This window comes from Notechis scutatus, chromosome 2, assembly GCF_049901735.1.
Source record: "Notechis scutatus isolate UNSWTSFEM ecotype Mainland chromosome 2, rNotScu1.2, whole genome shotgun sequence".
In the NCBI taxonomy this organism is placed as follows: Eukaryota; Metazoa; Chordata; class Lepidosauria; order Squamata; family Elapidae; genus Notechis; species Notechis scutatus.
The window spans coordinates 145,621,874-145,636,061 of record NC_142010.1 but is presented as its reverse complement, the minus strand read 5'-3'; the positions used below and the strand labels follow the sequence as shown (position 1 = coordinate 145,636,061).

The following is a 14,188-nucleotide window of genomic DNA, read 5'->3' as shown; positions in this document are numbered from 1 at the left end:
AGAATGGTTAGTGTAACTTAGTGAAATGTTTGTGAATAAAGTAAATGAAATAAAATAAATGAGAAAATTGAATTAGGAAGGAATGGGAACACTTAGTTAATGTTTTATAAAATATAAGTGAAGAGGGGGGGAATTGATTATGGAAAGCTAATAATTGTTCCCATAGAGGTATGATATTTAATTGAAAAGTAACGTGAAAAATCTTAAGACTTAAATGAATTTTAATATTGATAGAATTGAATTGGAATGGAATGTTGTTTTAATTATATACATTTATAATTTTTTCTTTTTTTTTAAAGAATATTGTGTGTAGTTTTAGAATGTACCAAGCAGAATCCGAATGGAAGTTATGTATTATATTGAGTGTTATAACTTTAGGGGAAAATATAAAAGCGTCATACTCCAATCAGTAACTACAGGAGAAATTTTGTTTAATGAGAAAAGATAATAGACAATTGAAACAGGACAGACAAAAAATATAAATATAATGATTTGAATTGAGATGAAATAAATATAATAAAATTGAGGAAATTAAAAGAGGGGAGAAGCTATGTAGAAAATGTAAAATTGTAATAAGATATGGAATAGAATATAAAAATGAGCATGAACCTGAAATTGTGTCTGCACGAAGAAATGTAACCCGGGATTATGCTGCTTTCAAAAAAGATGTTTTAATTGTGTTTCTTTTCTTTTTGTGAAAACCCAAATAAAATTTACAAAAAAAAAAAAAAAAGACTTGTGGACTTCAACTCCCAGAATTCTTGAGCTAACATGACTGGAGGAAGAATTGTGGGAGTTGAAGTCCACAAGTCTTGCCAATTATTATTTATTATTGTTTATTATGAACTATCAAATCTATTATCAAATGTAACAGAAATATGTTTATTATTCTATTTACACATTTTTTTATTTCTGTATGATTGTATGTTTGTGCTTTTTTAATTTTTTGTAAATAAAGTTTATTTCAATTTTTTTTTTTAAAAAAAAAGAAGTCCACAAGTCTTAAAGCTGTCAAGTTTGAAGACCCCTGCCTTAAAGTGAGGCTTAAGCATCCAGTTGGCCCCTAAATCACCAGTAAAGTTAAAAAAAAACCCTAAAAGAGAATCAAAAGAAGCCCTACCCACCCTGAAGGCTACAAAAGGACACTAGTGAGATGATGCGTGAGCCGTAAGTTATACTTTGAGCAACACTGACCACAATCAGATAACAAACTATAGATAGAAACAAGAACTAGTAGCATATATAGCTCCCAAAAATTCTTAACTGTATTAAGAATTGCATATTGCCCCTTAGTACAATGGGAGATAATTGCTATGGCACAAGGAAAGATTATGATCGCTATCAAAATATGGTCTGTAGCCAGCAATGGGAATGGGCAGGATCTAATTTGCATAAGGTGTCACCGCCCTCCCCCAACAGTTTCAAACAGGAAGAGGAACCAACTACTTCTACTGGCTTCTTGTCTGTTGATCTGAATTACTCTGAAGCTGCTGTTTCTTTCCTTCCTCTTAAAGCCTTCTTCAATCACTATTAATTATAGCAGCTAAGAATAAGGTATAGTGCTTAGCAGTTGAAGGGATGGTGTTTCCAAAGGCATATTAGCTTAAATCCTCATTTGGTCCAAATATCCATAGTCAACTTGTGGTCAGTTTCCTTTTCTCGGGGAAGCTTTACAACTTCCAAAATGTGGATGATATCATATTTGGGGAGGGAAGGCTGCCCTAAATTTAGCTCACAGGACTTTTGTTAAGATGGAAAATCCCCTGTCAAGCTTTTAGGCTGTTCTGAAGAAATTTGGGATATGCGTGAAACATTTGAAAGTCCTAGCACACTGTCCTCTGCTTTTAAAAGATAATCTTAATTCTGTCACTGAGCATTATAGAAATCATAAGCGAGAAACAGTCCCTGCTTGGATAGAGGGAACATTAGGCCACAATAGAATGTAGCCATTAAAGGCAGCTTAGAAAAAGCAGCATGCTAAAACCACAAACTAGGTTCACACATTGCATTAAGCCATAATTTGTGTAAACCACAATTGGCTGGATTAACAGCCCCATCCATGTTTTATGTTAAAAAGAAACATAAGCACTAACAAAACACTAAACCAGGGTGTGGAGCTATGGCCCTTTTATGACTTATGACTTTGAGTCATGCTGGCTCAAATTATGTGAGTTGAAGCCCATAAATCATAAAGGGGCCACAGATCTCCACCTCCGCACTAAACCAAAATTTTATCAATGTGATGTTTTAACCAACATCGTCTGAGCTACTAGAAAGGGAGGAAGAAAATGTCTGCAAAAGGATTATGTGCAACAGATTAACCAATGATTTACAGCATTGATCCAACAGTCTAAGTTTGTGCTACACACAACACAATGAACCATAAACTAATCATTGGATTCTCAAAGCACTCCAAATCACATTTAGTGTAATATATTGTGAGCACACCAAATCACATTAATGAATTACTTAAATAATGAATTACTTTAATCATGAACTACTTAAATAATAAAAATGATATTCTTCCTGGTCTAGAAGAAGGGTTAGGATAGGATACAGGAAGGAAAGCAAGTCTGAAGCTGGAGAAAATTACAATAAAGCTGCAGATTGGCAAGGGAGAGGAAATCAAACTATTTTCTTCTAAAGCATCACCTAAGAATCACTCAATTAAAAACAAAAAGTGCTCCCGGGCCTTTATCGAGACTTCCATATACCTGCTATGTAAGAACCATTCATCTCTTAATCTTTCTTTCAGCTAGTATTTCTGGGTGGTAGTTGTAGGCTGCCTTATTTTTTTCTCTATCCACCAGTTTCATCAAACCAGGTTGAACAGATCTTCTCTATAGCTACTTGGGCCTCCCACCTTTGCTGTAAGCCAGAAAGAGAACAAAATAGAGAAAGGCTCCAGTCAGATAGATACACCCACACTTTATAGATCCCAGACACTACCTTATTCCTTCCTTAGGATCAACTGGAAATCTCTTTGACCAAAGAACAGAACGACCTGCCCCGGGGGCACATCAGCGCCTACCTTCTTGATGTTATATATGCGGATGAGCACCCCCTTGCCCCTGTCATTAAGAATTGTCAGCTTCTCAGCAAATTTGTGCTCGTACACGGAGGACAGGGACATCTTCCCAAGGAATCAGCAGTGCCCCTTGGGGCTTCAGACTTGATGAGGGGAGAAATTCAAAAGCAGGCCACACCTAGCACACAACTCTTGTGGCACAACTTGCTCTTCGGGCTTTCAGCTTATCATGCAGACTTCACCGCAATGCTTCCTCTTCTAGCAGTGGAGAATGCAGCTTCCCCTATAAGGCTGGGACTTCCTGTAACCAGGCTGCTCAATGAGCAGAGCACTTCTGACTGAGGCAAAGGCACATTGTTAACCTTTCCTGCAGTTAAGCAGCTTCTTTCACTTCTGCCTAGCTTGTTACTTAGTACTGCTCTGTTCCTATAATATGACATAATGAACCACAGTCTAGTCAGTCGCATTTGAGCCTTGTGAACCCACCTCGTTGTACAGGGGATACCACCGTGAACATCCATCCCTGACGTCCATGGGTTAAATGAATAAACACTCGACTTACAACAGTTCATTTAGTGACCATTCAAAGTCACAACAGCACTAACAAAAAGTGACCTATGACCATTTTTCACACTTATGGCTGTTGCACATTAAAGCATCCCCATGATTTACATTTGGATGCTTGACAACTAGTTCATATTACCGTTGGTTGCCGTGTCCCCCAAGGTCATGGGATCCCCTTTTGCGACCTTCTGACAAGCAAAGTTGATGGGGAAGCCAGATTCACTTAACAACGGTGTTACTGATTTAACAACTGCAGTGATTCAGGTAACAAAGATGGCAAGAAAAGTCATAGAATGGGGGCAAAACTTGCTTAACAAATTTCTCACTTAGCAACATAAATTCTGGGCTCAGTTGTGGTTGTAAGTTGAGGACTTCCTGTATTTAGGTACCAGGACTATGTCATGGGAATACAATCACTAGGTCCATGACTTTTTTGTGCCTTCAAGTTAACATTGACAACTAGCGACTACCTGATCCAGCCCCTGAAGTTTCTTGCCAATGTTTTTCAGACGTGGTTTGCTAATGCCTCTTTTCTAGGGCTGAGTGGCTGGCCCAAGTTCACCCAGCTGGCTTTGTGCTTAAATGGGACTAAAAACCATGGCTTCCTGGTTTTTAGCCTTGCACCTTAATCACTATAGTATAACAAATGGGTTCTCTAATAACTAAACACCTACTGCTAAATTGTATAAGAGAGCCAAGTTTGCCAAGAAAATTGTCGGACTAGTCCAGGTAGCTAGCAGTGATCAACATTGTCTTGAAGTCATCAGGATCAACAATTGACTCGTAGCACAACCAGCTCAAACCAAATCTAAAGGTTATGAAACCAAGTATAGAGTTACAAAAGAAAACAGAGAGGTTTCCCCCATTTCAAGCTTTCTCCTTCAAGGTTAGATGGAGACTGCAAACCAGGAACCCAAATTGCTATAATAGTTTTTTTCCACTGACTTGAACAAGAGAGTTGTCAGAAAGCTTTCTCAGGCTCCTTTTGATTATCACAAGAGGTTTCAAAGAAGAGCACACATGTCCTTATGTTATGCCAATTGTACTAATGAACAAACAGATAAGTTCATGGCTCTGACAACATTACTCTAAACAGATGTACTCTCTTTACTATCTCTGCCCCTGCTTTACCCAGAACCATTAATCAGCAATACAAATGGAAAGAGTTGAGGTGGGATGTCTGCCAATCTTAGCTTGGAAGTTATTCTTGCTGTACACGTCAAACAAGGTATCCTGCTTTTCTTCAAACTGGGATCCTTTTCCCAACTATGAGTCTCTTCCTAGTGCATTAAAAAAAAACCTTGTTCCTCACAGCCAGAGTTTTGAATCTCTTAGCTTGATTTATAGTACTAACTCTGGGCAAACACTGAGTCAAAATGAACATGAAATTTTGAGGGAAGAGCAAATCATGAAACAAGCTAGTGGTTGTGTTTGCAAAACAATCCATAGTTAATTGATCCATGGATTACTTAATTAAATTGCCTGGGTTTGCTCAATCTTGAACCATCAACTAGATTACTGGGTCACAAATTAGTCAACCACATTGTTAGGTATTTAGCATTTAGTGAGAAAGGAACTATTTAACAACTATTAACAAGTATGATATCTATCACTATTATTCTGTAGTTGAGAAACTTCTTCACATGATTTTTGAAGTATCCACAATGCTTTTTAAAGATAGATAAGGGTGCTTGCAATTTTAGACCCCCACCTTTTGTAATACAATGGTTTCCTTGGACACAATGATGTCAGAAAGTTCTTCAAGAAAGTTTCCCATCATGTTTCCCATCATTGGTTCACTCTACATTTCAGCTGCTATTAGGGCAAACCTGTTTCATTTGAATTTAGGCAATTGTTTAGCTGTAACTCTTTGCCCTGATAAAGACAAAGGCAATTAGCGCAAATGAGCAGAGAGAAAGGCAGGTGTTTCCATTAATGGCCAGCTACTTTATAAAATAGGCCTGTCCTTGAAGAGCATTCAGAAGCTTCAAGTCGTGTGATACACAGGTTAGTGATTTGGCACACAAGGCTGCTGCTTTGGGGGTGGTATTTGGTTACTTGAGGGACAACTTTCTTCCAGTTGCTTTTACCTGTTTAATCTGGTCTTGCAGGACAGGCATGCTATGGATCCTGCCGGCCAAAGAAATTTGGCTGGTGGGGCCAGATGGTATGTTTTTTCTGCTGTGTCTCTCTGAGATTAACTTGGCCTTCGGAAGACCTTGAAGATGTGATTATGTGTCCAGGCCTGGAGTGCCAAGTGGGTGAATGGCTATATTCCCTGGCTATGTTGACACCAACAGTTATCTCTTGGTTGATATTTGTATTTAATTTCTTTTTTATTTGTGTTTTAATTATTTTGTCTGCCAGAGTCACCTGTTTGAGATGGGTGGGTATACAAGTTGAATAAATAAAAGTCAATATGAAATGCCCCCTCCTTTTTTCCCCCCCACATGTGAGAACTTAGCTTTTTGTTTTTCAGTTAACAATCTGGAGGAATAAGCTGGAAAGCAGGAACGCGCAGTAAGTCCTTTGTTCTTTATTACTGCTTTAATTATACAGTAAAAGTTTGTGACTGGGTTTCATCTATCGTACTAAGCCAGTTTGTTGAATAAAACAAAATTGTGTTTTTACAACACAATAATAACACCCCTTACACATTATGGAATGAAAAAAATAAATACGTCTAGTTTGATTCGGATCTGTGAAGGAACCTAATGGCTATGTTCACCCAACATCCTAAAAAAAAAAATCAGACTGTAACCAATGTGTTTTGTAAGCCATGATGTGGCTTACATTCTGCTAATATAAAATTTGTTTAAATCTAGTTAGTTGAGTTAAACATTGTTTGATCAATACCTTCAAACTAAGGTATTAATTGTGGTTTATAAACCACAATATATACTTCCCCCATTTGACTTATGGAATATATGAAATGTATAGTTGGCTAGATATATATTGTAAACCCAGAGCAAGGGTTAATTAACCAAAAAACTGCAGATTAGCTGATTTGTGCAAACATAGTCAAAAAAATGCATAGCATCCTCCCCCCTCTCCCCCCCCCCCAAAAAAAGTAGCTTTGGAAAAATCTTGTGGGGAATTTCTAATTCACTCCACTTGCATTAGTTTTTTAAACAAATAAAAAGATATGATAGAATACTGATTTCACTGCCATTTAAATCAATATCAAACATGGTTTAGCTTGCAATGTGAGCAAAGCCATTATACTTTATAAACCATGCTTTTATTTCTGATTTAGTGAACCAGAAATGAACCAACTGAACCAATCCCAACAGTTTTGACATATTTATATAGTCAGATTAATATATGGACAAACATGGCTTAGCACAATATATAAATCCAGCCTATTATGGCTTATTCAACAAACTATTTAAAATCAATATCAGTGCAGTTTGTAAACCATCCATTTAATAGGCTTAGACCTCATTAGACAACTCATGCCCTGTTGGGTTGTCATCATTTCCTTACCAGTTTCTTCAATGTCTTCAACAATGAGGGATCATCTAATATACAGTCTTTACTGGAAAAGTTGTGAAACAGAGATGCATCTGTCTTAAAAAGAGCCAAAGCTGAACACAGTGAAACCTCAGCACAGGAAATGTTTTATTATATTTTGTACTAAGTTTTAGGATTGTTTTTGACTGTTTTAGGATTGTTTTTACATCACAAAATGTTTTATAAACTTTGCCAAATTTCAATCCTACGAGAGTCCATAGGCCCCATATTTTGAAAATATTCTCTAAGTTAGCCAATTTGAGGCACCTTGGTTCAAAAATTGTTACCCCAATGATGCACAGTTGAAGGTTGTGGGAACAAGAATTTTAGCAGTGTATTTGCCACCTATGCTCCATTGGATTGTTTTGGGGATATTTTCTTATCTAAACAGAGAAATCAGAATGACCACAGGTGGGCAAAAAAGCAGTGGAAGTGGGAGCAACTTCTGACTTCCTGCCCACCTGCCCATTGACCTTATGGGAAACTGGCAGGAAGCAATGGAAATTCTTCCTTGCAGTTTCTCCCTCCCTTCCTTTTCCCCCTCCTTTCTGTCATTGTATTTTTTTTTCCTTCCTCCATATCTCCCTCCATAGAAATCCTGTTGCTTCCTAATTAACTTTGCTTGTGGGAAGCTTGTGGGAAGAAAGTCAGTGGGGAACATAACAGTAAGTTGCACGTCCAAGGCCAGCAGGCAGATAAGTGGCTGCTACCAGGTGGGTGAGAGCGAGGGGATGTCCAGGAGTGTGGGTCAAAAATGATACGCAGGGGTGCCCAAGAGGTGCTGTTCAGATCAGGAAGGGTGATCAGATGTGCACAGGAGATGCTATGCAAGTGAGGTCTGAAAGGGGGCATGGAGGTGTGCAAGAAGTGCTGTCTAGGTTGGGTAGGTATGGGCACAGTGCCAGTCGAGGATGTGTGAGATCATGGAGCGTGTAAGAGGTGCTGTACGGGTCACAGAGGATGCATAGGTCAAGAAAAGTTCATGGGAGGCTGCAAATCAGGGAGGGTTCATAGGATGCACAAAAGAAGCTGCAAGGGTCAGGGAAGTGGGTGGCGTCAGCCAGGAAGATTGCACCTTCCCTTCCCAGCAGGTAGGCAAGTGGCTACTACTGGGTGGGGGAGGAAGTAAGGAACTGAATGCCTGAAAACATCACTAAATGTTCAAAATGAGGATCATATGGCCGCAGCAACCTAGTGGCACAGAAGCAGCCACAACTTTCTTAAATAAAACCTGGGTGTATTAAATCCAAAGGTTCATCTCTGTACTTTTTTTAAATGGACACTGTAATAATGCATGTTATAGGCTGCTGAATAACATGGTTTCATGGTTTCTAAAATTTCTACAAATTTAAAAAATAATTAGGATGCTTTTGGACATAGTATTGGCATTAAAAGGGTCTCTCTTTTTATCTGTTACGCTTTCTACTGAGTCTTAGCACATGCACCTGTGTACCTTGCTATTTAATAGTATCTATTCAGGAATTTATTTTTCAACATCTTTAGGAGCACAACCACCCAGCAGCCTTCTCACGTCTCTCATGGATCCAGAACGGCTGGTTCAGTGTCCCTATGACAAAAACCATCAGATCAGAGCCAGCCGTTTCCCTTATCACTTGGTGAAGTGCAAGGAGGTAAGGAGAAAATGAAATGTAGTACAGAATAGGCAATGTGTGTGACATTTAAAGCCAAGCTAGACAAAACTGAAAAAGAGAGAAGTTCAAAAAACATTTAATTACAGAAAATTCCAACTCTGAAACCAGATACACTGTCCCCATTGTTGAACTGTTCAAGTGAATTCGTGGAATGAAAACACAAACAGACCTGTTCCATATCGCACCACTTCCTGAAAACTCAGAACTGCTTACCACAGAGCATTTTGCAGGTTCCAAAGCAGAATGTTATTCAATGAAATTGTGGATGAAAAATATTTGGAAAACTTATACTTGTGGTGTTTTGTGATCTTGCCATAGCTATCCCATAGTTTCCTTGGAACAGTCAATTCTTTGATTTAATTTAAACCCTTTTTCTAAACTATGGTGTTTTTTTTAATCTTGAAATTTACCTTTGCCAAGATCTATTTTCATGTTCCATATGCCATTGCTTCTTATGAAATTGTGTTAAGTGTCAAAAGATTACTAAATCCCTTAATTTTCCACTCTTGAGATATTAGTGGCACTGTAAGGGGTCCTCCAGGTTTAAAAAAAATGGATTGACAATTCCCTTTCTGATGTATCTTTTGTATTTCAACATCTTTCCTGCAGTATCACTGATGACAGGATTTTGAAGATGGCTATAATTTCTACATTATAATAATCTCTTGGGTTTTGTTCTTTTGCCTAGAACAATGGGAAGATCGCTAGAAAACTAGCAACATGCCCCTATAATGCTCGCCATAGAATTCCCAAGGAAGAATTCAATTCCCATCTTGAAAATTGTGAGAATAAAATTGCTCTGGATGTGTCCAACGGTAAGAGTTTGATTCTTGTTTCTGCTTGAATGCTCACTATGACTCTTGCATGGTGTAATAGGTTATGTTGTTTAAAAAATTGTGAATTAAGCTGAGAGTTATGCTGGCTACAGAAATCAGCATCCCAATATTTCAACCAAATAAATATATACGGAATATTCAAATGGTTATAAAATAAGGTGCAAAGAGAAGAAATTAATTTATAGTAAGCAATATGGCTTTGAAAATGATATTTTTTAAAATGATTGAAAGTTCATTCGTTTAAAAAATTAGACATTGCAAGTAAGGAGATCGAAAAGCTATCATGACTGACATACAATGCAGTCAAATAAGTGAAGATTACAATAGTTACATATAAATCTTGGCATATGGGAGTCTACAAGAAAACATGGGAGGTTCAATGAATTTTTCAAACAGAGAAAGATGACCACTTTGTATATTTCTGTACATGCCATAAAATTAGATTTTCCTGAACAAAGAATACAAAATACACTATTATGAAGTAGAGTAAGTACAGGACCATTCTGGAAAAGGGTGTAATTCCCCTCTGTTCTTTAATATATTAACATATTTTGAACTTGGACATGAAGCAATAAAGTGGGCAGTACTGTACCTTTGGTCCTGAAAAAATTAATGGTCCAATTCCCATGTTGACTGCCTGACTTAGATGTGTCTGAAATTATCTGCTGTACAAAAAGTAGCTGTTCTTCTGTTCCCCTTTCCTCTCTCAGTAAATAATAAAAAAATTTATGTATTTAAGAAGGGAACTCACCTGAGACAATGGAGAGCTTCCATTAATTTTCATATTTTATGCCAAAGCAAGTTCTTTCTCACAAAATGACTCCTTTTTATTTTTATTCATTTAATTTGATAGAGCAGCAGCTACCAAAGTCTCCTGGAAGTTTGAAATGAAACGTAGATTTAAAATCAACGTTCAAAACATTTAATGACAATTAAAATTAACAATTGTGGTCTGCAGTTAAAAGCCTAGGCGAAATTTCAAGAGCTTGTTTTAAAAGCTAATAAAGATACTGGTTATCAGATCTGATCTGTTATCAGAGACCAGGATCTTACCCTTTGCTCTGCCTTGCAACAGAGTTGTTTGAATTTCAATATCTCGATGTAAATTCACAAACATGAATTGTAATGTCTTAAAGAGATACACTCAGCCCTGGAACTAAATATCACTGTGCGTAACTGTTCATAACTATTCAATATCAATGTTTCTGTACATTTTGATTGCAGGGGCTACCAATCTAAACATGGGAATCAAAGAGGAAACTGGTGTGCAATGCTCACCTTCGCAGGAAGACTGGGAAGCTGGTGAGTTTTTATTTCCAGAATATAGCACCATAGCTCTAGGCAAATTTTCCAAATTGCAACACATTATAATTGAACTGAATGCAATTATTATTTTTTACAACAAAGCAGTAACTCCTTCCCTCTTGGAAACCCCGGCTTAAAACAGATTTAAGAAACCAGATCTCTTTCTCAAAATGATTAGGTGTTCCTCCTGATGATTAGGTCTTTTTCCACTTTTGAATTGCAACCATTGAGGCAAATTTAGATAATATGAAAACTTGAGGGCTTCCTTTACATATTTATCTGGGATGCTCCATGAAGTTTAGCATTGTCTTTAGGAGCCTTTGTTGAGAAAAATGTTCAAAACCACATGCAGGTGTGCGTGTGATGAGAAGAATAGCAAGGTTACTCATCACTGAGAGAAGAACAATAGTTTAAGAAAGAGCTTTAAGTAGACCTGAGACTTAGTGTAACTCCACTCCCATCTTTCTCCTGCCTGGAGCTTGAGTATTTTACTTGCTTTTTTTCCTTTTCTTTTTGCTTAGGCTTTTCCTGATTCTTAGATTCTGAACCAATGGGTAGGAGCCAAACGATATTTTTGTGTGTGTATCTAGAATGCTTTTGATTCTTTGGTAAAATAATTTTGTTTAACAGTGCTGTTAAGCATAACTATCCCATGAGAGTATGTAGTTCATGTCTTATCAACTTGACAGCTTCGTGGGGGGAAAAAAGAGCTTCCCAGCTATGTAATTATGCAAACAGCATCTAACACTTGTTTACTACTGTTCTTTTTTTAAAGATGCTGATAAATGTCCTGCTCCTCTTTTTGTTTTTGGGAAAAGGTGAGTCTGCAGAATAACTGCATTGCCTGTTATTTCACCTGTTAATTCAGCATCAAAATGGTATATCAAATGATGCAATAACAATTCTTAAATCTGGGACTATCACCTTTTTATGTCAAAGAGGTGTATTTAATGGTGTAGAAGAGCTATGTAATAAGCCATATTATGGGGCGGGGGGGAGAGTAAGCATAGTACAATACTACAATGGGTGCAGTTGCATACTAAAAATGCTTTTGCTTAGACAAGATACATATAGTTTCTGAGTTGTCTACAAATGCAACTGCATATAAAATGCATTGTAGCGGAAACAAGGCAAGAGTCGGTATTGGCAGATATCAGTCTCCTTTGGATAGTTGTTTTGAAGAATTGGTCTATAATGAAGTTATCAAATATATATAAATGTTATTAAACACACCTATAATATATCAAATATATCTTCTCGCAATCTCTGGATATTGTTTTTTTTTTCCTATTGACTCTGGTAGGGAATTCTTCATAGAATAGTATATCAGTTATCCTAGAGTCAATTTCTATTTTGGAAGAAGGAATTGCTTATCTAGTCTTCCCTACAAATTAAAGAATGGAAACCAGCACTGTATCCTTCCAGCCCTGTTGTTTGCATGAATGAAAGCTGCTCTATTGTTATTTGGAGAACGGTTTAAGTCCATTTGATTATTTTTAAAATTAGAGAAAGAATGTTAGAAGAAGCTAATTTAAGACATACATAATTATTGATGCTCATATTTTTCTTCCTGGTAGCTATTCTGAAAAGAAAAAGTAGAAGCTACAACTTCAACGGTACTGTATTATAGAATTCAATAATCTATTACAGAATTTCTAATTTTTAGCTTAAGATGTTCCAGCCAATCCAGTGTGATTTATAAACCATGGTTTCCTTGAGACAGACTGAGGTGCAGATTGTTTAAGGCCTACATACCCACAGAAGCAAACAAGTTTCATTGCTAATGAGTAATTGTAAAAGCTAGATATTTCTCTGGGGAGATGGCACTTTAAAAAATGTTTTGGCCATTATGAAGGCCATTTAAGTTAATTATAACAAGCCACAAAAAAAGGCTCATCTTTTGGGATGAATTCTGAGATTATTAAAAATTAATTGACTCCTGTTATTCCAGCTTTTATCATGAAGATCCCATTGGAAGAAGAAATCAGGACAATTTTTTTTTTTAAATTCAAGACAATTCTTTTAAACATTTAAATTTTTTAAAAATGTTTTATTCAAATGTTTTAATAAAATTGGAAATAAAGTATGTTACAAAAGTATCTCCAACTGTTTGTCTGCCATTTTTTTATAACACATTCAGCTCTTTCCAAAAACATGAGGCTGCAGACACATGATTTTCTCCTTAAAATAAGAGAACCTTAACTAAGATGGAACAATTGCTTCACAGCCATCAGTGATCTTTATAATTAAGTGTGGATTTGAATTTTGCTTGGTCCTAAGCACTCAATCCAGTTTGCCACACTGGCACTCCTATGCTGCTGCTTCTTAGCAGCCATTTTGGGGAGAAACCTCTAGGTTCTATCTCCCTACGTTCTTTAATGTTGTAAGAAGTTTAAGGATGGCATTCTGATCAGAACTACACTTCATGAGCATAAGATGTCTCTCAGCCAGAGTCCCTTCCAAACTACCATACAGGGCAAATGGGCGACTATAGAACGCACAACACTTGCAAAACTATCTTCAAAAGCACTTCATGTTAAATGAGAACTCCAGATAAATCCCTTTGTAGAGCACTTGCCAATCTTGGTTTGTTGCTATTTGCATAAACTGTCACATCACGCTCAGCCAAAACCTAAACAAAGCATCTTTAGGCCCCCTTCCATAGGGATCATGCATGAGATAAACCAAGAACTTAGCCAAACCCCCATCCCTTTTCTGCACCTAAGGGAGGAGAGGGGAAGGATAAAAGTAATAGGTAAACTGTCCCTAGAAACTTAGTGTCTGGCAAAGTGTGATTTTTGCAATGTTTAAGCTCTACTGTCAGGCCCTTGGCAGAGTTGGACTCTGAGGGAGAGGAGAAGGAACAGCCAACAGGGAGTGGAGGTGTGGCTCCGAAAATTGTGGATGAGGCTGGGGAAGGGCTGAGGCTGGCTGGGCAGTCAGAGGAAGAACCAGGCCCATCCCCTCTGCATCCTAGGACACACAAGGAGGAATGGAGAAGGCAACAACTTTGAGAGAGAGGAAGCAGCAATGATCCTCATTGGTTGCAGCTGGGGAGACGAGTATATAAGAGAGACGGTTAAAACACAGGTTGCCAGAAGCAAAGCATGTTTTATTTTGGTCTGAAGTTATCTTGGTTGGTGTCCTTCTGACAGACTGTGCCTTGTTATCTCCCTGAATTTGGTAAATACTTTTCCTGTTCTGTTGTGGACATTTTGTCATTGTAGTTTGTTTGGTTTTTTATTTCACCTCTATCTGCTCATTAAATTTGGACTGTATTGCTTTCTTTT

General features: G+C 37.4%; 2 protein-coding genes across 3 annotated transcripts in view; one reads left to right on the top strand and one right to left on the bottom strand.

The window, feature by feature from the left end:
- NCKAP1L (NCK associated protein 1 like) overlaps positions 1 to 3,373 on the bottom strand; it is a 123,563-nt gene extending 120,190 nt beyond the window's left edge. For both annotated transcript variants that reach the window (XM_087956525.1, XM_087956524.1), the window contains exon 1: positions 3,032 to 3,373. In XM_087956525.1, coding sequence (XP_087812651.1) covers positions 3,032 to 3,133 — 102 coding nt within the window. In that variant the 5' untranslated portion in view covers positions 3,134 to 3,373. The remainder of the gene's footprint in view (positions 1 to 3,031) is intronic.
- On the top strand, positions 1,437 to 12,973 carry LOC113416111 (gametocyte-specific factor 1). Its single transcript, XM_026673801.2, has 8 exons — positions 1,437 to 1,554; positions 6,072 to 6,112; positions 8,609 to 8,736; positions 9,446 to 9,572; positions 10,818 to 10,895; positions 11,674 to 11,716; positions 12,476 to 12,514; positions 12,850 to 12,973. Exons 3-7 carry the CDS (start codon positions 8,644 to 8,646, stop codon positions 12,495 to 12,497), a joined length of 363 nt encoding a protein of 120 aa, XP_026529586.2. The 5' UTR covers positions 1,437 to 1,554; positions 6,072 to 6,112; positions 8,609 to 8,643; the 3' UTR covers positions 12,498 to 12,514; positions 12,850 to 12,973.
- The last annotated feature ends 1,215 nt before the right edge of the window (positions 12,974 to 14,188 follow it).